The sequence below is a fragment of the Cervus canadensis genome, chromosome 6 (assembly GCF_019320065.1).
Source record: "Cervus canadensis isolate Bull #8, Minnesota chromosome 6, ASM1932006v1, whole genome shotgun sequence".
NCBI lineage: Eukaryota > Metazoa > Chordata > Mammalia > Artiodactyla > Cervidae > Cervus > Cervus canadensis.
The window spans coordinates 75,983,769-76,009,668 of record NC_057391.1 but is presented as its reverse complement, the minus strand read 5'-3'; the positions used below and the strand labels follow the sequence as shown (position 1 = coordinate 76,009,668).

Genomic DNA, 25,900 nt, shown 5'->3' with positions numbered 1-25,900 from the left:
GGTTGAAGCATTTTGGGAAAAGGACATCAAACAGCTGGTGTTCCTATTTTAATGTTCAATATTGAGCTATTCTAAGAGTTTTCATCTTTTCCAAGTTACTAAACTCACCAAAGCACTGCTAATCACAGCATTCATTTGAGAACAACTGTCCGAGGATGGAGAACACAAGATGGAAAAATAGCTCTGACATGGCAAGTAATCAGTCTTTTCATCATTCTCTCTAAACAATTCATAAAAGTCACCTTTGCTTAAAACAATCATGAATGTCAAGTTTTACTGCAAAGAAAGGACAAAAATAAGGGTAAAACTGCACCAGACTATCATTTCACTTGAGGGCCTTAGTTTCAGAACTCCACAATTCAAACTAATGAATAAATTATTAGGGAAGACTGTCCTGTCAATGTTTTGACTATGCTCTACTCTGGGAAATGGAAATGAAAGATGTCTCAGCTTTGCAAATAAGGGAAGATAAGAAGAGGAAAGGGATGTACCTAAAAGAGAAAGAGCTAATTGCCTTCAAGAATTACTTGGGTGGTAGCTCAAGTCATATACATGAAAATTAATTCCTGATGGATTATACACCTAAATATAAAACCTAAAGCTCAACGGCTGTTAGAAAAAAAATATAGAAAATCTTGGCAATCTTAGGGTTGGCAAAGATTTCTCAACAGGGACACAAAAAACACAAACTATTTTAAGAGAAAGAAGTTCAACATCAGAATTTTAAATGTTTGCTGATCCATTAAGAAATGAATAGGCAGGCTACACACTGGAAGAAAGTACATATACCTGTATTGGAAATACATATATTTGTGGTGGGTGTTATGGTAACAACATACACTCAGGCCCCTTCAGGTTGGAGACACCTGTTCCCCCAAGTGCTGGCAATGTTGCCTACTGATGGCTTTCAGCTAAATCCCTCTGAGATACTGCCCTTGGGCCAAAGGGAACTAACCTAAAAGTTACATTCCCTCCCCTCGAGCAGTCCATACCCAGTGACTAGCCCAACTTGCTGCTATGCGGATGCAGGTACAAAGCCTCAGGTCAGAATATCTCGGAAGGGCCATAAAACTTCAGTGCGTTCTGTGGAGTGATCTGAGGCCTCTACTGCAACCAACTTACAGCTCAACTTCATCTGCTTCATCCTGCTCCTTCTTTCACAGTTGCTATTCCCTGGTAGCTCACAGGGTGGCCTGCAGTGCAGGAGACCCGGGTTTGACGCCTGGGTCAGGAAGATCCCCTGGAGAAGGGAATGGCTACCCACTCCAGTGTTCTTGCCTGGAGAATTCCATGGACAGAGGAGTCTGATGGGCTACAGTCCACAGAGGTACAAAGAATCGGATACGACTGAGCAACTAACACTTGGTTATTCCCAAGACCACCACCCAATAAACTTCCTGTAAATCTTTCTGCAAATCTTCTGAGAGTCTGTATTCTGGGGAACCCAACCTAAGCCACTGACAAAGCCCTTGCATTTGAAATATAAAGAATGATTACCACTCAGTAAGAGACAAAATTAAAGTTAAAAATTTTTAAAAGGTAAAACACTGAACAGATACTTCACAAAAGATATACGAATGGCCAGTAAGCCCATGAAAAGATGTCCAACATCATTTAGTCATCATCAAAACGCAAACTTATACTATAATGAGATACTTCTTCACACCCACTAGAATGGCTAATATCAAAGAGACCAACAACACTAAACGATGGCAAGGATACAGACCAACTGGAACTCCCATATGTTGTTGGGCTGAGCGTAAAATAGTACAATCACTTCAGAAAACTGGTAGTCTCTTATGAAGTTAAACCAGTAATTCCACTTTTGGGTTATTTACCAAGAGAAATGAAAGCATATGTCTCCCCCCAAAACTTGTATAAAAACGCTCAAAGAAGCTTTATCAATAATAACCATAAGAATACCAGTTTATCCATTCTGCTACTGCTGGACATCTGATTCAGATTATGGCTAAAGAGATCTGTGTTTGTTGTTTAGATTTCACAAAGTCATGTCTGACTCTTTCGTGACCCCATGGATTGTAGCCCACCAGGCTTCTCTGTCCATGGGATTTCCCAAGCAAGAATACTGGAGTGGGTTGCCATTTCCTTCTCTAGGGAATCTCCCTGACTTGGGGACTGAACTCAGGTCAGCCAATGCACATAGATTCTTTACCACTGAGCCATCAGGGAAGCCTGAGATCTGTATTACAATATCATTTTAAAGAGTCAGAAAAAAAAGAATTTGAGAATTTGGAAAAAGAGATCTCTGAGGTAAACATGAGTAAATCATCTCACTTTGTAATATTTCCTCAAAGGAAAGGCAGTGTGAGCTAAAATTACTGTATTATGCTTTCAGTCTACTTTGAAATTAAGAGTACATACATTTATTTACCAAATGAAGTTAAACCTCCTATGCTTAACTAAGTTATTTAACTAAGTTAGACAAACCTATGTTTGTTCTTGGAACTCCTTACACCAAAATTTTAAGTTCTGTGAAGGCAGAAACTTTTGTTTTTAATTTACTGCTGAATACTTAGTTTATAGACTAGTATCTTGACACATAACAGATTCTTCCCTAAACATATACAAAGAGAATGAATTAAATACCCTGATTCATACAAGGCACTGGGGACCTGGTACCTGCCATTCAACTGGCCCTTAAAATCAACAATTATATAAATGTTCTGGAACCTCTTTAGAACACTTGTGCTGGGAAATAGGCCTAACATGTCCCTTAAAAGTGTAACCATACCTAGAATTTTCAGTGGTTATTTGATTCAGAATTTATCCTTTGGCTCAAGGGGTATTAAAGTACATAAAATAAGGAATCATAATAGGATTCCACCACAGTAAATGTGAGGCAACGCAGTCATTTGTCTCATTAATGCAAATGCCTTAAATGACATCTTTTTTTTTTTCTTCCAGGAGTTCAAAACCTGTTTCAATCTTCAGCACTGTTTCAATCACTATTTAGTCACTGCTTCAATCTTCAGCAAAGTGATATGAAGATTATTTATTGTACATAACTTTGACTAGCTTGATAAACATGTAGTAACTTTCTCACTGCAACCTAATTACAGAGGGAACACTTCTGATGGAAACAAAAAATCCAATAGTCAAAAAAATAAGCATAACTGCCATGGGTTATAGTTTCCATTTTTCTTAAACTACCTAAATCATTTTAGACTCAATTTGTTTCAAGCACTTGAGATGGGGCTCCATGTTATTTGTAGAGCTGTATTCTTTCACACAACTTCACAACTTGTTATTTAATCTCAGAACAGCGTACATGTCAAAGTCAAAATGCTGACAAGTTCTCTCCTTTGCTTATGGTAAATCACTGAAAAGCTATATTTAAATGAAGAACTACAAATTTCATGTGTGGTTCAAGATGAAAAAAGTTCCCAAAGCAATAATATCTGTTGAACAAGTGAAATATTTGCTCAAGAGAGGCATGAACTGGGCAATGCCATTTGTCTGGTGCTATCTCATTTTACAATTACACGTCTGTAGCTGACTAAGCCAAAGGACTGACCAGAAGTATTAATTAAAACAGCAGTTTGGACTCAGTGCCATTAAGCTATCAGCGCAGTGCAAGCTTTGAAGTCAGTTTAGTTTTCTTGGCAGATACCAAGGTAGTTAAATGGTTTTTCTTTCCTTGCTCACAGAAACAGTCAATAAATTGTTTGGTTCAATTAAATACATGCCAATAATTTTAAAAGCTTTTAATACTGAAAATTGTTTATTTTAATCTCCCTTATACCATGCTCATGTTCTACTGAAAAACATCAACTGCAGTTTCCTAAAAAATGAAAGATGCATCTCTTGTTGTAAGACTGACTCCTTCAAAGCTGTAAGCACTGAAGGGATGAAATATCACAGGGCACAAAGTAACTCTTGTTGAAGCAACAAAGGCTTTCTCCATATTCTTACAAATAAACCTGCTTCAAGGAGACACTTCCTGATGTCAATTTACCTACTACATGATCTGCTGCTAAGTGACAGTAACACAGTAACAGTAATCAAGAAAACTCAAATATGAACTTGATTCTTCAAGTCCTGACAACTGAGACAAGATGTCTAAAAGCTTCCTGCCTCTAAGCCGTGGCTCTGTGACACCAAGCAAGTTCAATATCCTTCTCTGGAGGACAGGATTACCACTACTACTACTAGCATGTAGGCATATGATGTCAGCACACTTAATACAGAGCAGTTGTCACTAGCACTTATCTCCAACCTCATTGGGAGCATGCTTCTAAGCCCCTCCAGCACAAGAATCACAATACAAAACCCAGATACTTGGATGGAAGTTCAAGTGAACAATGCTACATCACTACCATTATGCCAATGGCATACAGATTTCCCTTTCCTAAATTCATTTGCATAGAGGTAATAACAAGCAATACTCCACTGATGCTACTTCCTTCAATCTCGGAAAACAAGACCAACTTGCTTTTCTTTTTGCATGAGTCCTTTCTAAAAATTAAACAAAATCTCATAAGACTGCTCAACGTGACTACAAAAACAAAAACTCACTGATGCATGGGAAAGACCTGGGAAAACACTGACAACGAATATTATTAATACACAAGACGTTTGATTGAACTGAGAAAAAAATAATTTTCCCCTATCAAATTAGCAAAGTTTTAAAAATTAAAAATGATGGTACTCAGTGTTTGTAAGAATACAGTGTCATTTGCATTTGTTGGCAACAATACATTAAGAAAACCTGGTAATATAGACTGAGACTCTTCTTGAGGATACCTACATTCTTTAATCCTGTCATTCTACCCCTAAGGAAACAATCTGAAATGTGGTCATAGCATTAGACACAAAAATATCCATTCAACACTATTATCATTTAAAAAAAAACCCAACAGTATCATGGCAAAAACTTGAAAACAAATGCATAATAAGAATTTCTGTATATAAAATAACTGAATGTAATCAAGACGTGAAAAAGTGCCTAGAGGGAATTCCCTGGCTGTGTAGTGGTTAGGATTCCATTCTTTAACTGCCCAGGGTTTCCACAAATCCTGGTTTCCACAGCCACAAAGTGTGGCCAAATGAGGCCAAAAGTGCCTAGAACATGTTTTTAATGATAAAGGAAAAGAATACCAGATAAAAGAAGTGAAAAGTGAAGTGAAGTCACTCGGTCCTGTCTGACTGTTTGCGACCCCATGGACTGTAGCCTACCAGGCTCCTCCATCCATGGGATTTTCCAGGCAAGAATACTGGAATGGGTTGCCATTTCCTTCTCCAGGGGATCTTCCTGACCCAGGGATTGAACCCAGGTCTCCCGAATTGCGGGTAGACGCTTTACCATCTGAGCCACCAGGGAAGTTCCCCAGATGAAAGGGGGAAATGCAAAAAATAAATAAATAAATACACACACACACACATACACACACATGTACACACTACATAATCAATCATACTAAAAATGCAAACAAACATGAAAAAAAATGAATGAAAAGAAACAAAAATGTTACTAGTGATTCTCCAGTGGGATAATAGTTTTATTTTCCTTTCACACGTTATTATGTTTCACAAATTTTCCACAAAGAGCCTCTATTATACAGCTAGGCTTAAAAATTTTTTATTTAGAGGGCATATAAATAGTGGCTTTGAACTTAATAAAGCTTGAGGCTCTTCCTATTCAAGGTCACTGTAAAATCATAGCAGAATTTAACACATAAATTGATACTGTAGCTATTGTTATTATACTGTGGGATTAGAGAGCACAGTGCCCTTAATATGCAGATAGAGATGTTTTCCCCTTTTCAGAGTGGTTCAGAACAATGGTGTGTTGAGGGTTTGTAGCAATTTGAAATTTTTTCAGTGCCCCCCCACCCCTGTTGATGTCATGCTGTGACTTATTTCCTCTACTTGCTGTCCCTCCCTTTCTATTGCTAGTTAGCCCTTTCTACTTCACAGAGAGCTTAGGAATGAGCAGTCCAGCCCAGAAGTTTGAGACTGGCAGCTCATAAACAGGTTTTTTGACCCACACAGCAATGTAATAATATTTGAATTAGCAACCAAAGTATAAAATTTAAAAGATTCAATATTTTCAACTTCTGAAAAGCAGGAAGATTTGGCAATGCCAGGGCTGGTGTCATTAAATGACATCTGCGGCTGACCACCGTTCTTCGGACTCCCTGAGACCCCTAGGCACTGACCCTGGAGGTCAGCTGCCACATATTGTGACACGTGGACCATTTTATCTCACTCCAGGGCTGATTTACTGCTCAGTCTCAATAGTTATATGATTTTATGACCCATTGTGTGTGTGTGCTCAGTTGTGTCCACAACTGAGTTGTGTCTGCAACTCTATGGATTGTAGCCCATCAGGCTCCTCTGTCCATGCGACTTCCTAGGCAAGAATACTGGAGTGGGTTGTCATTTCCTCCCCCAGGGGATCTTCCTGACCCATGCATCGAACCTCCGTCTCCTGCACAGGCAGGCGGATTCTCTACCACTGAGTCACCTGGGAAGCCCTTATAACCCATTACCTTAGCTGTATTAGTCAGGGTTCAATTAAGAAATGAAAAACATAAAGTAATGTGAACTAGAAAAGTTTAACAAAAAGAAGAAAAAGTTAAATACTGACAAAAATACTATACAGCAGGGAGACCAGTGGAAAAGCCCTGGCCTCTCCAAAAAAAACATTCATGGTGACCTGGAAAGCCAACCCCGAAGCAAAACCTTTCGGATTCCAAATTGCAGAGAAGTTTCATGATTTGGGGTGGGGAAAGGAGGAGTTTACCCATTATTAGAAGTCTATTCCAAAAGAAAAGGTTTTAAAATTATAATTTAGAACAAAGATATAAAAATGAAAATCTTTAGAAAGTTTTCCCAATCAGTACTGAGGATAATCCTCAATGTTTTCTAAAGTTCTTACATTCTAGATACAGTGTTAAGCCCTGTGCTGTTATTTCCTTACATCCTCACAACAATCCTACAAGGCCATTTAAAAGAAGAGAGCTGGATGTTAAACAGTTTGCTCAACACTGATTTTGAACTACACTGTATCAGACAGTTCCTTTTGAAATGAGTGCATTACTAATTACCTTAAAACCTTTATTGAGATAGGAGTAACACTACTTTCCAGAGAAGGAAATGGCAACCCACTCTAGTGTTCTTGCCTGGAGAATCCCAGGGACAGGGGAGCCTAGTGGGCTGCCGTCAATGGGGTCGCACAGAGTCGGACACGACTGAAGTGACTTAGCAGCAGCAGCAACTCTACTTTCATCTGGATATCTGGATATCTATGGATCTATACTGTTTTAAGACATGAAAAAATGTGGCATTATAATCCAAAACGGTCTGCAACAAGTACAGGCTTGTAGTAAAGAATCCGCCTGCCAATGCAGGAGGCAGCCTGAAATGCAGGACCTGCGGGTTTGATGCTTGGGTCAGAAAGCTCCTCTGGGGAAGGAAATGGCAACCACTTCAGTATTCTTGCCTGGGAAATCCCACAGGGAGAGAAGCCTGGTGGGCTACAGTCCATGGGGTCACAGAGTCAGACACGGCCAAGCGACTAAAACCACCACCACCAAGTACAACATGAGAGAAAGTCTTTGAAAAATTTTATAGCAATATGATTTTTACAACTATAGGAGTAGTTATATGTCTGTTAAATCTCACGATACTGCATCTGGGCTTGTATTTTGTATGCCTTTTTTCCCATTTCATTTTCACAAGAATACTGCTCTGCAAAGGAATGGAAGTTAAAGATAAAACTGGTCAAGCACCAGGGTTTGAGGAGTGATGCCCTAGAGCTCTGGGCAAATGCTTTGCTTTCTGTTACCAGCTCTGTTACAAAGAGGAGACATGCTCTACTAAACGACATCGCACACTAGCCATCTGAACTTCACTCATCAGAGCATCTGATGAGCTGCGTTTATCCTAGGTAATGTTTCACAGGTGGTGCAGCAGTAAATAATCTGCCTGCAATGCAGGGGGTGCGAGTTTGATCCCTGGGTCAGGAAGATCCCCTGGAGAAGGTAACCCACTCCTGTATTCTTGTCTGGAAAATCCCATGGACAGAAGAGCCTGGCAGATAGCCCATTGGGTCACAAAAAGTCAGATACGACTTAGCGACTAAACAACAACAAAATGTTAAGTTACAGGTTCTCAACCTACTTATACAGCATTTTCGTTTACAGCCGAAGAAAACTGCTCAACATCTGAATCCTAAAAACACAATGTAGTTGCTACAGTAGTGTGTCCAATTCCTTTATTCAACAAAACCTCATCTGTATAAAGCATGTTTCAGCTGCTTTTACAAGTTTAATTTTTCTCCTGCTCATATGCTGAAAAAGAAAATATCTTGATTATCAGTCACTTATAAATGCATTTAAGAATCAGAGATTTTGTTCCTTTACTTTAGAAATCAGTTAGGCATACATGTGTGCTGAGACACTTCAGTAGTGTCCAACTCTTTGCAACCCTACGGACTATGGCCTGCCAGGCTCCTCTGTGAGATTCTCCAGGCAAGATCACTGGAGTGGGTTGCCATGCCCTCCTCCAGGGGATCTTCCCAACCCAGGGACCAAACCTGAGTCTCTTATGTCTCCTGTACCGGCAGGTGGGCTCTTTACCATTAGTGCCATCTGTGAAGCCCCATTTAGGCATAAGGAAGTTACAAAACCATCAATCAAGAAAGTTGGTCTGGGGACAAGGCATGTTGGAGAAAGTGACTAAGAAATCAATGCCACACATACCTCATGATGGTCAGATAATGGCAGACAGATACCACTGCTACAGTAATTTCAGACTACTTGACTTTATCTCATTTCTAAACACTAATCCTGCCATCATTAATGGTTTACTGTTCTTTTGTTCCTGCTCTGAGAAATTCTGAAGAAAAAAGTGCTGAAAGACAAAGTAGTTAGATTAAGAACATGAATAAAAATCATATCTTCTCATATAAATGAAAGTTAACTATAAGATAAATTAGATGTATTGGTCCTTTTATTTACAATACCTCCAGTCCTGAAGAAAAGCTACACTTCCTTAAAAAGAAAAATTGTTTAGTCAATGTAGGAATTTGGGGAGCTATTCTCTAAGGATAGAAACTCTGTTTCTTGGTCTCCATGAATGAAGTTCATTTTTTACAGATTTATTATCTACTAGTTTCACAATACGTTGATTTATAATAATAGCATAACCTGTCTGGAAAAAAATGCTAATTCCTAGGAGATAAAAATCACCAGTTGAATTCTAAAATGTTTTTGACTAAGTTATATATAACTTTAATTTTTTTATCTTAACAGCTCAAAATGAATTGGTCCTGCTGTAATAATGAACAGATATGAATGGTGATTTATAGCATTTCAAGAACTACAGCTGGAAAAAGACCACCTGACCATCAATTTAGAAAGCCATAAATGACATATCATACTAATTATCTTTATTAATGGCCTAGTTAATTACACCACTCATGGACACATTTCCTTCAGTGAGAAAAAGAGGATAGCATATACCTGCATATTACAAGAATCACTGAAGACAGTTTGAGAAAATACTGAAACTGGAAAAGGTCTAGGAATTTTATAGAAATAAAAAGTTTTATCAGCCTTTTATTTGAGTTAATTATAATTCTTCATAAATGTTATCTCTACTGAGGCTTTAAATATACAAACCAATTTAAACTTCACAAATGCTAGCCCTAATAATGTCAACTCAATTCTAATGTAATTAGAAGACTCAGTCCCTGGGGCTCAGTGTTAAAGAATCCGCCTGCAGTACTGGAAACCCAGGTTCAGTCCCTGGGTCAGGAAGACCCCCTGGAGAAGGAAATGGCAACCCACTCCAGTATTCTTGCCTGGAGAATTCCATGGATAGGGGAGCCTGGCAGGCTACAGTCCATGGGGTTGCAAAGAGCCAGACACAACTGAGCAACTGACACTCTTACATTTTTTTCATGATTTAGTCAGAGGAGAGACAGCACACTCACAAAGTACTGGGCAGGCAGGTGGCTCAAATGAGTGAAGCAGGCTTCACAGCCAAGAAGGACCATGATAATCTACCACTACTCAGCTCTAGCCAACTGTTACTTTGAGGAATAAAGACAAAAAAACAGTAACAATAAAATCGACACTCTGCTAATCTGAAGAAGTAAATCCAAGGAGTTTCCTGGTGGCCCTGTGGTTGAAGCCTCATGCTTCCAATGCAGGGGGCCTGGGTTCGATCCCTGGTCAGGGAACTAGATCCCATATGACACAACTGGGGGAAAAAAAAAACTCCTACATGCTGTAGCTAAAGATCCTGCATGCCACAACTAAGACCTGGTGCAGTCAAACATATAAATAAGTCTGTAGGCTAGATTTGGTATATGGACTACTACTGCCTCAAGGGACAAAGTGGCTAAGAACTGTTGCAAGTCAGAAAAATCTAGATTGAAAAAAATAGCTCTGATTCTAACACATTTCATAAATTTGTCCAAGTTATATAATTTAAGTCTCAGTCTCATCTGTACCTCACTTTTTTTCTAATGAAATTAGGCAATGTATATGCTCAAAAAATTGTAGTTCAATGTTATCATTAGATGTTGAAAGAAATCAAAACAAAAGGAAACAGATAAGGAGCAGTAGCAATTCAAGTCCCCCTTCTATCTGACTGTGGGGTTTATTTCTCACACTCATAACGCCTAGTCCCAAATTTTTTCTCACCCACAGGCTAGTTTCTTTACCACCAATGCCTTCTCGTCCCTCAGGTTAACTCAAGGCCTACCTCACAGCTCATCTATACCTTTCCTTTACTTCAGACCATTCTCCACTTTCCTTTTCTTTGAAAGCACTTTCAGGACTGACAGTGAAACTATCTTACTGTCGAACATCAAGGTATACTTAAGAAATCCTGAATGCAGTAGTTTTCCTCCCCCAATCTTTGAGCACTGTGCAAGCTGTGAACTCCTTACAACAGCCCAAAGAATCCATCTGCACTTTCACTGAACAATGCTTTCATCTTTCTTCCCTGTTAATGTTCGTTCAAGTGATAATAAAGAACCAAAGAAATTAAAACAAAATGTCAAACCATATTAACAAAAAAATTCATTTCTAAACAAATAGATCTGAAAACAACTTCAAAAACCTATCCAATGTTCTCCTTTAAAAGGAAGTTTGAGTTAAGAACAATCCAGTTTTTTTCCTTATTTCATTCTAATTACAGGTATCAAAAAAACAAACAAACAAAAAAAAACAAAAAAAACCACACAAAAAACCTTTTACCGAAAAGCTATGCCTGATTTTCCCAAAAAGAAATTATACTGATTTCAACTCATATGAACAAACAATATTCTTCATGTATATTTTGACAGCCATCCAGAACCTTGATTCTTTGAAACTTCTGGGTATTAAAATAACATTACGGTGTCTTTCCTGGAAAATGTAGAGCCCCAAATTTTGGTATGCAATTTCAGGAAGTTCAGAGTATCCAAGGATCTTCAGTGGATCCACCACTCCCCGCCCCTATCCCTCTCCGTTAAGAACTTGTGCTAAAGAAATGGTTTGTTTCTATTATTAAATGTTTTGCATCTTCTGAAAATAGTCATCCTTAAGAAGACCTTTAGCTCTGCTATTAAATGGGGAAGCAGCTTCCCTTTTAACTGTCACTACTTCCTAGCTGCCATCCTGACAGATGATAGAACACAGAAAATTGAGCGCTTACCTCCGAAAAATTAACAGCCAAAGGAATGATTCCAGCCACGTAACATCCCACCAACATAGCCAGAGACAGCAGGCTAATGGAGATGAAATCATCCATTCTGCCTTCTTTATTCATCCAATACCACTAGTCTATAATTTTTCGGGAGCTCAGGTCCTTAAACACGTGTGATTGTTCCAAAAGAACAGGTGGACTTTCCGGTTCTTTCGTCCTCCCCACAGGCAGATGCGTTCACGAGACACTGCTCTCTTGAACGTACCTGTAAAGAACCCCCTTTTTGCTGATACTAGAAACAACTTTCAGCAATCTTAGGTCCCAGCCCGTAAGTTTTCATATACCACTCACTGGATTCCCATGGGTTAACAGAGATGAGAAGTCAACGGGAAACTATACGAAGGAGCTATTGGTTCAATCGTCGGAATACGGGCAGCACAATGGGCCTACTTCCTCCACAAGCAATGTTCCCGATGGCAGCAAGAAAAGGACGAAACCCCAAGCGAATTCGTTCGTTCTCCTTGCTCCCCTATCTCCCTGGGGCACCCCCGCAGGTGATCGCCCCCCCAGGTCCGGGACCAGCCCACCAATCACGCCAAACTCTCCTCCGAGTCTAGAGTGAGGAAAGGAGTCCTGCAGGCCGGTAATGGCGGGTCGTGGGGTTCAGCAGTGAAGCTGATACAAAGCTGTCTCTACCCTATACCCAGTGCTGCCCATGTTACTCCACTCCGAGGGGCCTTGACCCGGAGACACCGATACTACAGCTGCCATGGCCGCCAAGTGGCACCTCTTCATTACATCCACTTCCGGATTGCCTTACAGCCCCCTCCTTTAGAAGGGTACTTCCGGGGTTACAACCGATCTATGCCCCAGGGTTCTTATACCGCCGCCATTTTTGAGTGGGGCCACTGAAAGATGGCTTGTGTCACTGTCTATACCGGTGATCACTTTAGCCGCGCGTCTAATAACGCGAGTACCGAAGACTGTGTCTCGAAAAAAGTGCTCCTTTTTCAAGTTCCGATACGTTCCCTGTGTGCTTCCTTTCCCTTATCCAAAATGGCTGAAACAGAGTCACTCTCTGCTCTAGCTGCCGGAAATCTGTGAGTCTCTATGGTCCGAAAGGTTCTTTCGCGGTGCGCCTCTGACGATTTCCGGCTGCTCCTCTCGCGGGGATTGGCTGTTGGCGGCGTTGCGGGTAAGCTCGTGTGCGGCGGCGGAGTCGGCATCGGCTGCAGCGGGAGACTTTGGCGCGATGGTGAGAAATGCCTAACCGGCTTCCCGAACCCCCAACCCCCCCGGGGCGACCCCCGCCCATACATCTCCCCACCCCATCCAGCGCTAGCGTGCTGCCGCTCAGCACTCCAGCTTGTGAGTCGACCCTTCTCTTTCCCGCCGCGGAGACACTGGGCCTGGCGCTAGGCCCCGGATCCCGGGTCCGCCCCGCGGTTGCGCGCCCGCCTGCTGGCTCGGGCGAGGCGTGCGTTGCGGAGGTTGCTCTTTCTTCCGATTGCTGCTTGGTAGAGGCAGGCGTGGGGGTGCTTCCCTTTCCTTCCAAACGCCCCAGCCTACTATAGGAACAATGGCCGAGGGATGTCTGACAATCCCGTCTCGAAGCTGACAGATTGAATACTGCATCCCCCGTGTGGGCCGGGAGGGAACATCTTTGCTTTGTAGCGTGCTTTTCCGACCATATTCCCTTTTGTTTTTCTGGGCTCTGCCTTTTTTGAAAAAATACATTTTCCCTCGTTTCTAAGGCCTGTAGGGGCCGATTTGGTGGTGTTTTTTTTTTTTTTTTTAACCCCCTCCAGCCACCCATCCCGTGCTTACCTTTTATTTATAGTCTCTTGGGTCTGGAAGTTGAAAAGATAGATTCAGCTCAGGGTCCACTTTACTTAGAATCTAAGTAGAATGGGTGGGAAGGGTTGTTTTTTGGCTTGTGTGTCTGTGTTTTGTAATCTGCAAAAAGGAGATGCTCACGAGGATTCCAAGGAATCGTGCTTGCTTCCACACTTCAATTTTCGTCTTCTGGTTGCTGCAGATTAACAGATCATGCAGCTGTTGTTAACAAGGAACTTTTTCAGGTTGTAGTTTTCTGGATTGAGATAGGCCAGTGTTTGACCCAACATAGTCTCCCAAGGAGGACTGGGAATTAGGAGATTGGGTTTCCAGTTCCTGTCTTAACTAGCAGTGTGACCTTGAGCAAGTCATTTCACTTCGGAGTTTCCTTCTTTCTCTGTCTTTATTTGGTATTATTTTTAAATGCTTAGATTAAAATCTGGGGATATGACAGCAGTTAATATGAACACCCTATTATCATTGAGCAATTATCAGTGATATATCATTTCATGTAGAATTGAAAATTGGAATTTGTATTTAAAGTGAATACTGGTTCAAAAGTCTTAAATATTGGTTCAATTTCTTTTTTTTTTATTCTTCCTTCCTTTCTTTTTTGGTAGTTTGAGAGATGCATTTAAAACTCAAGAACCAATTGTATGTATTGTAGCATTTCTGTAACAGAATGACTGACTTGTTCCTAGGGTTCATGTTTGTGAGACTTTAAAAACAGATTAACAGATTAACTCTTCATTAGAGTGAATCATAACTGCTTAGTAAACAGAGAATAGGATATTATTAAGATAATTCTGCATAACTTTTCTTGATTTAGGTTTCACAGTGTTATTTTTCTATTGTGGCAAATATCAATAGATATATATATTCCTGTATGTATTTATATTTTTATTTACTACTGGTCATTCCCCTAAGAAAGAGTAACCTAAGGAATGCTGGACCAAATCTGTTTAGAAGAAGGAAAAATCTGATAATTTTGTTTACAGTTTTGTAAATTTAGTCATTCCTTGTTCCTAATTTTTAAGCCTTCTCTTTGGGCAGTAAGTATTAAAAATAGTAAACTTTGTTCAGGTTCACTTTAAGGGTAAATATAAAAAGCAGCATACTGTATAGCCATTTTCATATCTTTACTCTTAAGTGAATTGGTCCTTATTAGAATAAGAAGAAAATTAATATAGTAGCAACTGGTCTGGATAGTATGTGGGAAAGGTCCTCTTACAGGAATGTTAGTATAGTTTCTATAAGGTCATTTTTCTTCTCACCATATGAGCCATTGAAACTATTGGTGGTTTTTAAATAACCAGTAATCTAACATTCTGTTTTCTCTGACTTTTGATCACTATTAAGAAAGGCCTTGGTTGTGTTCAGGTCTTTATAGGTCAGAATTACTTTTCATCTCTTGTCATCAAGTTCTATCTCAGATCCTCTCAAACTTTTCATCAGAATGACTCACTTCTTGATGGAGAGGGAGGAGTATGATAAATTCCTTTGTTTTTCACATTGTGTTCAAAGAACTGTTTGGGCGGGGGCAGTGCTTATTCAGAAACTCTCCATATCAGCTATTTCAGTTGCAGTTTGTTGGTCATTAAAAAGTCTGATCATTTCGGAACATTTAGTTCCTGTCCTTAAGAGGTTTGTTTGTTTTTTATTAAAAACTAGTACAGCAAAAGAGAAGAATATGTTGTTCAGTCACTCAGTCGTGTCCAACTCTTTGTAACGCTAGGCTTCCCTGTTCTTCACCATCTCCTGAAGATTATAAATAGTTTGATTTAGCATTGGGTTTACAGTGAGGTTACATCATATTTGAATTTAATTAGTGAACCTTACACACTTGGCAAAAAAAAAAAAAAAACGGAAGGGGTTATACTTTGAACAGACCAATGTTCTGGAGATATTTTTAGTTGTCACACGTTGGGAGGAGGGCATGGGAGTGCAGGTGCTACTAGTATTTACTGGGAATAGGCTAGGAATACTGCCATCCTTCAATGCACAGGACAACCTCTGCAACAAGGAATCTTCCAGCCCCTGATGCAATAGTGCCAGAGTTGAGAAACCCTGAAATAGACCCACAAACAAAAGCATGCTCCCCAATGAGGGTGAGATGGAAGATGAAAGGATCTGCTGATGTTTAGGCATATTCACATTTCCTATGTCATATCCTCTAGCTATTTTGTGATTCTAGTTCTTAAAAATACAATATTTTAGTATAACACAGCCCCTTATGGTGAGTCACCTACTGGGTGAATAATTTAATGGATTTTCTAGGGTAACGTTAACTGTATATACTAATTTTATATTGCCAGTTTATCTTACACCTTTAATGTTTGAGTCTAATCTCTGGATAAGATGTGATTTCACTGTAATGCTAAAGTTAGAAAAAACATAGATTGATAAAGTGCTTGTAATCATTACAGTGTTTTCCTTTTTTCTCCTTTCATCAACCCATATCTGTTTTCATTAGGAACCTAATGGGATTAGAGTGACCAATGGAGATAGAACACCTAAGCAGGTTTACAATCTGGCTGGGAAGAAAGGTGCAAAAGAGAAAAAACAGTACAGGGTAGTTTATGCTGAGAACTTAGAGGCAGTAAGTGCAATAAGAGTTTGAGACAGCAGTTGTTAAGAACTGGGAGACTAAGAGACCTTACAGAAAAGTTGTGAATCCAGCTTCTGGCGCTGCACTTGGGCAGAGGCATCAATATTGCAGAAAGATCCCCCTAATTAATAGTGTTTTAATAACCAATGATAATTTGTGAGGTGAATGGAGATTTTATCCCATACTATGAATTTCTCAAATACTGAGTTAGAAACTTACATTGAAATCACTTTTCCCTCTGCAGTCTCACACCATCTTGCTGGTACAGCCTACCAAGAGGCCAGAAGGCAGAACTTACGCTGACTATGAATCTGTGAATGAGTGTATGGAAGGTGAGTTTAAACACTAATCAAGGGGTAGAAATCATTGACTTTGTTTTGGGGGTGGTGAGGGGTTGGGGGCTGGAGGTGGGATGGGCTATAGAGTCTCCTGGCTCCCACGCTAGCTAGCATCCACACCAGCTGGTCTACGCTTGCTCCCAGGGTGAGAGTGGTAAGTGCTAAGACTCTCAGTTGTCTTGAGTTTGTTTACCCTGACATTCACTGTTATTTCTACTTTTTAGAATCAAGCTCATATGTATAGTGACTTTCCCAGGCCTCTGCTTATTTTGTAAATATTCTTTATTTATTATATGTTATTTTGTTACTGTGCTGGGTAAATATTTTACAGGTATTCCTTATATAGTCTAGTTAAACTCGATAGAGTTATTAAGACAGGCTTGAGAAACCTAATAGTGCCTACACAACCTAATAGTCTAATTACTAAACAAACATTAAAAGCTAAGGTAACAGTCCATCAGAATGTTAAGAAATAAAAAATTAGCTCAGTGAATAAAAGCAAATGGAACCAAATCAGTATAATTTATTGTACATTTGATAAGCTGGCACCACCCTGAAGGGAGGTATTAACCCCCAGTAAACCATTAGATGAGAGCACATAGATTGGATCATCACAAACTGGATTCATCCTTATGTCCTTTCATTACATCATTAGATCATCACATCCAGTAAACCACTTGTGTACACCCTGCACCCTTTCTAGCAAATTGCACATTCTTCACCTCTTACTGTAAAGATTTTATAGGAATATAAAATTTGCTGCTGGCCTGTCCCTGGAATTGCCAATTATCTGAAGCTAATTGGATTAGGCTTAAAAAATCTCTTCTTAAAACCGATGGTGGGTAGACCTCTGGCGGGACAAAAAGCTACTCATAGTATCAGAGATGGCTCCTCAGATGCTATTCTAATTTTTAAAGATGAGCAAAGCTTGTGTTCTTTTCTCTTCTCAAGTCCCTTCCTCTGCTGATAGACTTACTTGCCATTAAGGTAGACTTTGTGCACACACTCTAGATTGTTGCTTTATCTATATTACCATGTTTGGTCTTCGATTCTGCAGTACTCTTAACTAACCTTTGCTGATTTTAGGGAAGCCTGATGGGATTGGGGGCAGGAGGAGACGGGGACGAGAGAGGATGAGATGGCTGGATGGCATCAGCGACTCGATGGGCATGAGTTTGAGTACACTCTGGGAGTTGGTGATGGACAGGAAGGCCTGGCGTGCTGCGATTCATGGGGTCGCAAAGAGTCGGACACGACTAAGCGACTGAACTGAACTGAGCTTAAAAAAGAATACATTTAATTTCTAGAGCAGTTTTAGGCTTAAAGGAAAATTGAATAGAAAGTACAGAGGGTTCCCATGTACTTCTCCCTATCCCCAGTTTCCCCTGTTAATGACACCTTTCCTGGTAGTCCAGTGGTTAATACTGCTTCCAATGCAGGGGGCTCAGGTTCTCCTGGTCAGGGAACTAAGGTTCCTGCATGCCGCCACCCCCCCCCAAAAAAAAGATAGAATATGAGGTATGGTTCATTGTTACAGTTGAAGCAGAATACAGTCCATAGTTTATTTTGGGATTTATTCCTTGTGTAGTGCAGTGCTGTGGGTGTTGCCAAATGTGTAATGTCGTGTATTCACCATTACAGTGTCATACTGTAATGTTGAGAATATTCTTACTGCCCTAAAAATCCTCCGTGTTGCCCCTAGTCATCCCTCTTCACCTCACTCCCTGCCCCCTGGCAACCACTGGTCTCTTTGCCACCTCCATTGTTTTGCTTTTTCCAGAATGTCATAGATTTGGAATCATTGACATATAGCTCTTTCAGACTAGCTTCTTTCACTTAGCAATGTGTTTAAGTTTCTTCCATGCCTTTTTGTGGCTTTCTAGCTCTTTTTTTCTTTTTAAATTAGAAATGGTGGTTTATTTTCCATTTTAAAAGTTAAAATGGAATTATTGGAATCAGTTCTCACATGGTGGTTGTCAAATGGTAATTTTCTTACTTTCTTATTTTTCTTTGTTATAGTAGTTAATATTCATCTGGAATACAGAGCTTTCCCTCCCCTCGTCCCTTTTTTAAAATTAATAGGTTTAGTTTTTTTTAGAGTAGTTTTGGGTTTACAGGAAAATTGATTAGAAAATTGTCATAACCCCTGCTTTGCCCCCTCCCAGTTTTCCCAATTATTTACATCCTGTGTTAGTGTGGTACATTTGTTAGAATTGTAGAGTCAGTACTAATACATTATTGACTAAAGTCTTGTTTGCATTACTGTTCACTCTTTGCTTTGAACATTCTATGGACTTTGACATGTGCAAAGACGTGTATCTAACATTTAGTACCCTGAAAATCCCCTGTGCTTCACCTGCTCACGCATCTCGCCCCTAAACAGCAACCATTGATCTTTTTGATGTCTTCATAGTTTCCTCTTTTCCAGAATATTGTATTGTTGAAATTATAGTATGTAGCCTTTTCAGATCAGCTCTTTCACTTCAGTTCGGTTCAGTTGCTCAGTCGTGTTTGACTCTGCGACCCCATGGACTACAGCACACCAGGCCTCCCTGTCCATCACCAACTCCCGGAGCCTACTCAAACTCAGGTCCATCGCGTTGGTGATGCCATCCAGCCATCTCGTCCTCTGTCATATGCTTTTAAGATGTCTCCATGTCTTTCACGGCCTGATAGCTCATTTCATTTTGTTGTTGAATAATACTCCGTTGTATGGGTATAGCACAGTCTGGTTATCCATCACCTGTTGAAGGATATCTTGGTTGCTTACGGGTTTTGTCAGTAAATAAGCTGCCATGTACATTCCTGTGTAAGTTTTTGTGTGGACCTAAGCTTTCAGCTCCTTTCGGTAAATATTGAGGAGTGTGATTGTCGGATCATATGGTAAGACTGTATTTAGCTTTGTAAGAAGCAGACAAGCTGTCTTCACATGTGGCTGTATCCCTTTGCATTCCCTGCAGTTCCTGTGGCAGCATTTGGCGTTGTCAGTGTTTTGAATTTTTTTGCCATCCTAATAGATATATAGTGACACCTCATTTCAGTTTGCAATTTCCTCATGTTGTGATGTTGAACATCTTTTCATAATGCGTATTTTCCTTCTGTATATCTTCTCTGGTGAGGTGTCTGTTCCCATCTTTTGCCTATTTTTTAATTGAGTTGTTTGCTTTCCCATTGTTGAGTTTTAGGAGTTCTTTGTATATTTTTTATAATAGTTATTTATCTCAGTGGTCCCCAACCATTTTGGTACTAGGGACCAGTTTCGTGGAAGACAGTTTTTCCATGGACCGTGGAGGATTGGTGTGTGTGTGTGGTTTTGGGATGATTTGAGAACATTGCATTTATTGTGCACTTTATTTCTATTATTATTATTACTATATCCGCTCCACCTCAAATCATGAGGCATTCAACCCCAGAGGTTGGGGACCCCTGTTTTATTAGATACATGTTTTGCAAAGATTTTCTTCTAGTCTGTGGCTTGTGTTTTCACTTTCTTTGATAGTGTCCTCTGAAGTACAAAAGGCTTAAATTTTCATGAAGTCCAGCCTATCTAAGAAGCTTATCCAAAGTCACAAAGATTTGTGCCTACATTTTCTTCCAAGAGTTTTATAATTTTGACTTAGATTTAAGTTTCTGGGCCATTGTGAGTGACTGTTTATACATGGTGTGAGAGGGGTCCAAGTTTCTTCTTTTGCGTATCAGTGTACAGTTGTCCTAGCACCCTTTGTTGATAAAATACTCTTTCTCTGTTGATTTGTCTTGGTATCCTTTTGGAAAAACAGTTGACCATCAATGTGAGGGTTTATTTGTGGACTCCTGTTTCTGTTCCATTACTCTTAAGTCACCCCGTCTGTGAACTTGAGATAGCATTCTGTTTATTTAAATCTTTACTGTCCGTGACATTTTACAGTTTTCAGTGTATCTTATGTCTCTTTTATTGAATTTATTTATAAGAATTCTATTCTTTTTTGATGTTCATTTCATTTTCAGTATTTTTATTGTTGAGGTATAGAAATATAATAGACTTTTGTATATTGATTTTACATCATGCAGTCTTACCACCCTGATTTATTAGTTCTAATAGTTTGTGTTTTGTAGTTTCCTTAAGGTATTCTGTATACAATTCTGTATACATTTATAGAGATAGGTACACTACTTCCATTCCAGTGTGAATGCCAATTACTTCTTTTCCTTGCCAAATCACCCTTACTGGAGCCTCCAGTGCAGTGTTACGTGATACAAGTGACAAGAGCAGGTATTCTAGTCTGAATGGGAAAGCATTGTCCTTTGCCACTAAGTATAATGGCAGCTGTGGGTCAGTGTCACAATGAATTGATTTTCCTGGTTTTTATTTCCTTTCCATTCACCCTTTCTATTCAGGAACTCATAAGTGATACTTCTGATCACAGTGTCTTGAACCAAGCTTTATTAAGATAGCTTTTGATAATTCTGTGCTTGACTGTTACTTTTTATTAGGAAATTTATGAAATCAATTTGGAGGTACACAAAGACCTATATGTACAGGGTAGGACAAAGTATTGTGATATAAGCACATAACACTACTCATATCTAAAGTTCATAAATTGTACGATCTTGGTTTTCCCCTCTCTTAGGTGTTTGTAAAATGTATGAAGAACATCTGAAGAGAATGAATCCCAACAGCCCCTCTATCACATATGATATCAGTCAGTTGTTTGATTTTATTGATGACCTGGCAGACCTCAGCTGCCTTGTGTAAGTATTAGCCACCATATCTCTTAAATTGTGTTTTTACCTTGTTTGTTTGTTTGAGGTGATTTATGCTATTAGGAGCTCACTCTGCATGACACAGATCTTTGTGTTTTGCCTGTGATGTAGTAATTTCTTCTGCACGTGGCTCATACATTGTCAACATAAAGCTGAAGGCACAAGAAAATCTTATGAATTTTGCTAATTGACGCTGTTAGTGTGCATCCACCTTGAACCGAGAACTTTGTTCCTTAAACTAAATAATCTTTTACTTAGTTTTTTCCCAATTACAGTCTTTATCCTAAAGCAATTAGCTTTAAATTAAAACTTAAGATTATTCTGTTTTCATGATTTTTTTAAAAGATATGTAGGACTGAAATAGAATTTAATTTTAATTCCACCTAATGTTGATCATGTGTATTTTGGTATGTTAGAATGAGTGAGTTTGTTTTTTTGACAGTTACCTTTTCTATTCTCTGAGTTTTGTCAAATTAATTTTTTTCCCCTAACATTATGCTTATTTTAAGTTATATCAGTAATTACTTATCACCACTGTTACCAAGGAGCGTGTGAATCTATAATACTTCCATCTTCTCAGCATTGTTGGAGAGACCGAGTATTAAGTACAGTGAATTTTACAGAGGAAAATGGAAGTACCTTATAATGAGAGCTTCAGTCACTAGGCATATTTATTATGTGTCAGACACTATGCTAGAAGAAAAAAATATTTTTCAGTCGTGAAAAACATATAGGTCCTACTCTGAGGCACTTCCTGTTTCAGCACTGGAACCAAGTCTGGACTTGCTGTCTCACAAAAGATCCAGGTGAAAATAAGCATTTCCTTGGAATTTTTGAGTTCAGTTTTCTTCACCTCTTCATTGTGTTTCAGATATAGTTATTTTGCTCTGCTTATTCAGAGTATTTAAGTGATACAGTTCTGGTCTTTAATGAAATGTGTTTATAAAGTGTGATAATTTTATTATGATTATTTTGATATAAATACTCAAAAAACTATTGAGGCCAATAGAGCTATATATATATCATGCTGTATTGGTTTATAATGTTTATAGTTGATGTGTTTATTGCCTGACACAGAAATAGACATACATGTTCATATAACGTATTTATTGAGTGCCAGTTAATGTACCATATGTGTTCCAAGGCACTGAGGATTGCACAGTGAATAAATCAGTGTAAAATGAAGCCTGTGAGGCTGCAGAAGAGTAAGTGGAGGGCGAGGAGAGTAGAGGGAGATGAATTTGGTGGACCAGCCCGTTCAAAAGTTTTGATACTTCATATTTTTGGTAGATCAAATGAATGAGGACTGAGAATTGAAATTTGGTATAGCCCTGTGGAAGTCTTTGATGATTTCCAGAGCAGTTTTGGTAGAGTGAAGTGAAAGTGTGAAAGTATTAGTTGCTCAGTAGTGTCCAACTTTTTGTAAGCCCATGGGCTGTAGCCCACCAGGCTACATAGGATTCTCCAGGCAAGAGTACTAGAGCGGATTGCCATTCCCTTCTCCAGAGGCTCTTTCCGACCCAGGAATTGAACCCAGGTCTCTCTCATTACAGGCAGATTCTTTACTGTCTGAGCCACCTAGGAAGCCCTAGAGTAAAATCTTTATATATTCCAGTGAGTTAGTAAGAAGAGGAGTTGTAGGCTGCCAACACAGACAACTTTTGTAGAATTTGACTCAAAAGGAGAGGAGGGAAATGGGGTTATAGCTAGAGGAAAAAATACTTTTTTTCCCCTTTAATTTTGTTTTTAAGGTGAGAAAAATAATGGTATGTTGACAGGCTAATGTGATGATGTAGTAGAGGGAGAAATTGATGGCTTTAGATAGGATCTTGGACAATCCATTAATAGTAAAGTGGGAAACGCAGGCTGATGTGATAGAAGCTTGGGGAGGTTTTCTAATTGCTTTAGTTACTTCAGGAAAATAGAAAGGAAGACACCATTTGGAATTAAGGGTGAGGGAGGAAGTGTTGAAGGTTGTGAAAAAGATAAGAAATCTAGGAGGGTGAAGGGATTAGGGAATGTGATTTAAGAGGTACTTGATAGTGAATATAAAATTAAAATAGTCATGTAGTAATTGTATTTTCCTAGTCACTCTTAATTTGAAGAGTTAAGGGTGAGTTTACTTTTTAGATTATTTCTCACTGTAACAACAGGACATTAGTAAAAAACCAAATGTTCTGTAAAAGTAGAGAGCTTGTGCATTTTACTAAACCCCATTCTGACCTTACCATTCAGGGGAAGAATTTGATAATGGTGTAAAGTATTCCTACTTCGGAGTTTGTTTCACTTCAAAGATTGGATTGTAGCTCAGTGATGACCTGGAGGAGTGGGTGAGAGGGAAGGGATATATGTATACATATAGTGGACTCACTTTGTTGTGCAGCAGAAACTAACACAGCGTTGTAAAGCAGTTAAACTCCACACCCCCACACCCCGCCCCCCAAAATGGATCATAGGTTTCTAGCTCAATGGTTCACAGACAATAAGAACTCTGGTCAGGAGTGTTTAAGCTTTTACTCCTTGCCTGAAGTCACTTAGCCAATAAGTTGCCTGCACTGTTTTGAGCCTTGGTTTCCCCCTTTATTAAAAAGGGATAATGATTGTATCTACTCACAGACTTGTAAATAGGATTGAGTTGATTCAGATGAGTGCCCAAAGCAATAACCTAGCAGCTGGCAACTTCTTTATAGGCTTCTCTGGTAGCTCAGATGGTAATGAATCTGCCTGCAGTACTGGAGATTCAGGTTTGATTCCTTAAAGAAGAAAATGGCTACCCACTCCAGTATTCTTGCCTGGAGAATCCCATGGACAGAGGAGCTTGGTGGGCTACAGTCCATGGGGTTGCAAAGAGTCAGATAGGACTGAGCAATTAACACTTCTAACACTTAGAGGTATTTACTGTCATTTGTAGTTATATGTATATAATTTTTTTTGCTGAGAACCTAAAAAATGATAGTGCTCGTGGCCTTGAAACACTGATGTACTTTGTGTTTCTGTGATCTCTGCTTGCTTATTATCTTCTTTTTTTATACTATAGCTTTAGGTTTTTTTACTCTAAAAAATGAATTTATTGCTTAACCAGCAATCTAGCTGGTTGTAGTTGTTCAGTTGTAGGTCAGTGGAATATTTCTATTTTTTGTCCTCTAAACATACCTTGAGTGAGTTGTCTATTAAGTGATGCATTGTACTCCAAAAACCCTGGAATCCTGTTAGAGTTTCATTGCTGATGTTACTCCTTGTACTCCAGGCTCTTCTCAGCCTCTAGCATTGTTCATTAAAAAGAAAACCCTAAAAAAATATAGAAAAAGAAAATCCTGAAATACTGGATGTATATAAAATTTTCCTTCTGTTAATACTTTCCAGGGAAGAAATCTTTGTGGCAGCAACATATTTTTAAAGGTTTTCTTTTTTTTTTTAAGTTGATTCAAAGTAAATATAGTAAATCTAAAGTTTTTATTTTTTAATCACTGAAGGAACCATAAGAATAGTTAACTATGTAGGAGAAAGAACACATGGTTTCTGGGCAGACTTCATCAAGAAGTAGCTGTGCAATGCAGTGAGCATTTACCTTAAGATCTCTAGACCTCGGTTTCTTTTTCTGCTGTGAGATTGTACTAGATGATCTAAACTTCATATTACACAAAATTCAACAGTTATGTAATCCGCTGTTTTACGTTTTCATTATTTTCATGTATGAACATGTGCACATCTGTGCCATTCTAGAACAGTTAATAAATTCCAGTTTTAAAAACATGACGGTGTTTGACCATTGTAACTTTGCTTATTATTCTTCTGTTCCTCAGTTACCGAGCTGATACCCAGACATACCAGCCTTATAACAAAGATTGGATTAAAGAGAAGATCTACGTGCTCCTTCGTCGACAGGCCCAACAAGCTGGGAAATAGTTGAGTTTGGAAGCATTAGGGGAACGGGGGTGGGCTTGGAACACAGATGTGTGCAGTGTGCTGTAGTGGAAGTTTTGTATTATAGTTATCCTGTTTCCATTTTGGTATACCCTAGCCAGAATTGAATGTATTAGATAAAATGTGATGATCTTGTCCAATCTGAAAACCCCTTTGCCCCCCTCCCCCCCTTTTTTTTACTTAAAACATTTTTATGATGATTTAGATGGAAGTTGGTTTTTGTCAGTTAACGTTGGTTCCAGTCCCTCAAACTGTTCATACCTGCTTTATAACATCCACTGTACTAATCCTCCTTCAAATTGGGGTGGGGAGTGGAGGCGCAGTTTAGTTACGTCCTCAAGATAAAGTCTTGGTGAAAAACAAATAAATGTTCTTTAGTTATATTTTTCCCCGAGTGATTTTTTTTCCCACTTTTTTTGTGTCTCTGATCTGAATTGGGTGTTCTTGCAAAGCATTATCAATTTCTAAACCAATAGGCTGCTACACGATGAAGTTGAAGAAAGCCTATATATGTGCTGAATATGTTTTCCTGTGGCTTATATGAAGCTAAAGAGTTTTTACCTCATTTCTCCTAGTTTTCCCTCTTGTAAGTGAATCTCAATTGTATCTCCAAGATTTACACCTACTGATGCAAACATGATGAAACACTTTCTGGTGACATAGTTTATCTACAGCAGCAACCAGGTTAATTCCTTAGCCTTGCTGATGTCCTTTTTCTGGAAGGTCCTTGTGCCTTCTAATGCCCTTCAGCAGTGGAATGCTAATTACCGCTCCTGTACAAGGGTAA

The 25,900-nt window shown here is 39.2% G+C and overlaps 2 protein-coding genes across 2 annotated transcripts in view; one reads left to right on the top strand and one right to left on the bottom strand.

Moving 5' to 3' along the window:
* Window positions 1–12,482, bottom strand: part of SLC39A9 (solute carrier family 39 member 9) — a 42,193-nt gene extending 29,711 nt beyond the window's left edge. Inside the window, exons 1-2 of the mRNA XM_043472387.1 lie at window positions 12,016–12,482; window positions 11,674–11,929 (exon numbers count right to left, since the gene is read on the bottom strand). Of these exons, the coding sequence (XP_043328322.1) occupies window positions 11,674–11,787 (114 nt within the window). The 5' untranslated portion in view covers window positions 11,788–11,929; window positions 12,016–12,482. The remainder of the gene's footprint in view (window positions 1–11,673; window positions 11,930–12,015) is intronic.
* Window positions 12,483–12,532: 50 nt separating this feature from the next.
* ERH (ERH mRNA splicing and mitosis factor) lies at window positions 12,533–25,496 on the top strand. The gene is made up of 4 exons (XM_043472388.1): window positions 12,533–12,919; window positions 16,353–16,440; window positions 21,057–21,177; window positions 24,993–25,496. Exons 1-4 carry the CDS (start codon window positions 12,917–12,919, stop codon window positions 25,093–25,095), a joined length of 315 nt encoding a protein of 104 aa, XP_043328323.1. The 5' UTR covers window positions 12,533–12,916; the 3' UTR covers window positions 25,096–25,496.
* The last annotated feature ends 404 nt before the right edge of the window (window positions 25,497–25,900 follow it).